The sequence below is a fragment of the Raphanus sativus genome, unplaced genomic scaffold (assembly GCF_000801105.2).
Source record: "Raphanus sativus cultivar WK10039 unplaced genomic scaffold, ASM80110v3 Scaffold5473, whole genome shotgun sequence".
NCBI lineage: Eukaryota > Viridiplantae > Streptophyta > Magnoliopsida > Brassicales > Brassicaceae > Raphanus > Raphanus sativus.
This window is the reverse complement of record NW_026620772.1, coordinates 1-1,592: the sequence shown is the minus strand read 5'-3', so window position 1 is coordinate 1,592 and position 1,592 is coordinate 1. Positions and strand designations below refer to the sequence as shown.

The window sequence follows — 1,592 nt, the reverse complement described above, 5'->3', positions numbered from 1 at the left end:
GTTCGGATTTTTGGGTTCGGTTTATTTGCCCACCCCTAGCTAAATATTAATTTAGCGACTGAAAAAAAAACCGGTCAGATCCATGTCCGTGAACGGTGATGATCCAATCCGGTTTGTTAAGCAAACGCGCACAGAAACTCAGGTAGACTCGCACGCAGACAACAAAATCACTAGGGTTATCGAAGGGCAAAACCGTAATCTCCAAATCAGGAACGGTAAGTAGGTTTACTTGCGTTTTTATTATCCCGCCTCTCATATTCGAATTTCGAAATTGTATTCTCCTCACACGTGACTTATGTGAGCGCCTCTCTCTCTCGCACGTGCCAACGTTTAGATTTGTTTATAATCCCGCTCTCCCCCCTTCAGAGATCGTCCTCTCACTCTCTCCTCACCCAGAAAGAAAAACTCTCTCGCCGCTTCGATTCGAGTTTCATCGGTTCATCATTCTCTTCAGAGGTAACAAATCCATGGAGTATTATTCTTATTTCTCTGTTCGATTTGAGTAACTTTAACGCTGATTCTTGATTTGAAATGACCGATTTGGATTCGGATTTGAAATTGATATATGAATCTGATTCTTGTTTTTTTGCAGCCAACATCGAATCTTAAAGATGCCAGAGGCGAGAGACAGAACGGAGAGGCCGGTGGACTACGCGGCGATATTCGCCAACAGACGCCGTAACGGCGTGTTACTCGACGAGGCGGTCTCGCGTCTCGGCGGCGCGTCTGAACATCCAGTTCAGAGATTGCCGTCGGTTTCTCGGGTGGTGTATGCGCGACCTGGATCTTTGATTGGGGGCAATTACAGTTCGTGGAGGCCTGGTGGTGGTGGTAACGGGAGTGGTCTCAGCAGTCCGTTTAGATCGTCGCACGGAAGAGAGAATCTGTCTAGGCCTAGGCGTGTAGGAGTAAGAGGTGGTGGTGCTTCACGGAGTCCGTTACCTTCTTGGTACCCGAGGACGCCTCTACGTGATATAACTCATATCATGCGGGTAACGTTGACCAACCTCTTCTTCTGGTTATTAATCAGTTTCGGTGCAGCTTGGTTATGGTTTTGCTGAGTCTTTTAGTTTACTCATTGGGTCTAAATTGTGTTTTGTTTGCGTCTGAATATGCATTGAAGGAGGCTTCGTCAGCCTTTTTGTGTAAGCTGAGTCATAATGGTGTGTTCGTTCTGCTACTCTGATATGGGTTGTGCGGCTTACAATGGTTTTGTTGAGTCTTTAGTTTACTCATTGGGTCTCGTAGTACCTCCTTTTCAGCTGAATTGAGATTGGGGTTTTTGTCTGAACATTCATTGAAGTACGCTTGCATTAGCCTTTCTGTGTAAGCTGGATGGATAGTAGGTTTTGTTGCATTAGACTTGCGATTTAATCTGTTTATGGTTATGTCTATTTCAGGCTATTGAGAGAAGAAGAAGAGCTGGTATGGGAGTAGACAACGGCTTGGAGGCTGAGACTCCAACTCAGCAACAAGCTCGTGTTCTTGAAACTCCAGTAGCATCGGCAGATGATGAGCACGATTGCTTAATGGTGACGCCTGCTCCAGCTGTGGGATTCAAACGTAGTTGCCCACCATCAACTGCTAAAGTT

General features: G+C 45.9%; 1 protein-coding gene across 1 annotated transcript; it reads left to right on the top strand.

The window, feature by feature from the left end:
• Positions 1-329: 329 nt before the first annotated feature.
• Positions 330-1,589, top strand: LOC130507730 (protein GIGAS CELL1-like; the record flags this gene model as incomplete). The annotated part of the gene is made up of 3 exons (XM_057002395.1): positions 330-456; positions 593-992; positions 1,401-1,589. Coding segments are annotated over exons 2-3 (570 nt in total), but the record flags the coding sequence as incomplete, so codon positions are not given.
• Between the last annotated feature and the right edge of the window lie 3 nt (positions 1,590-1,592).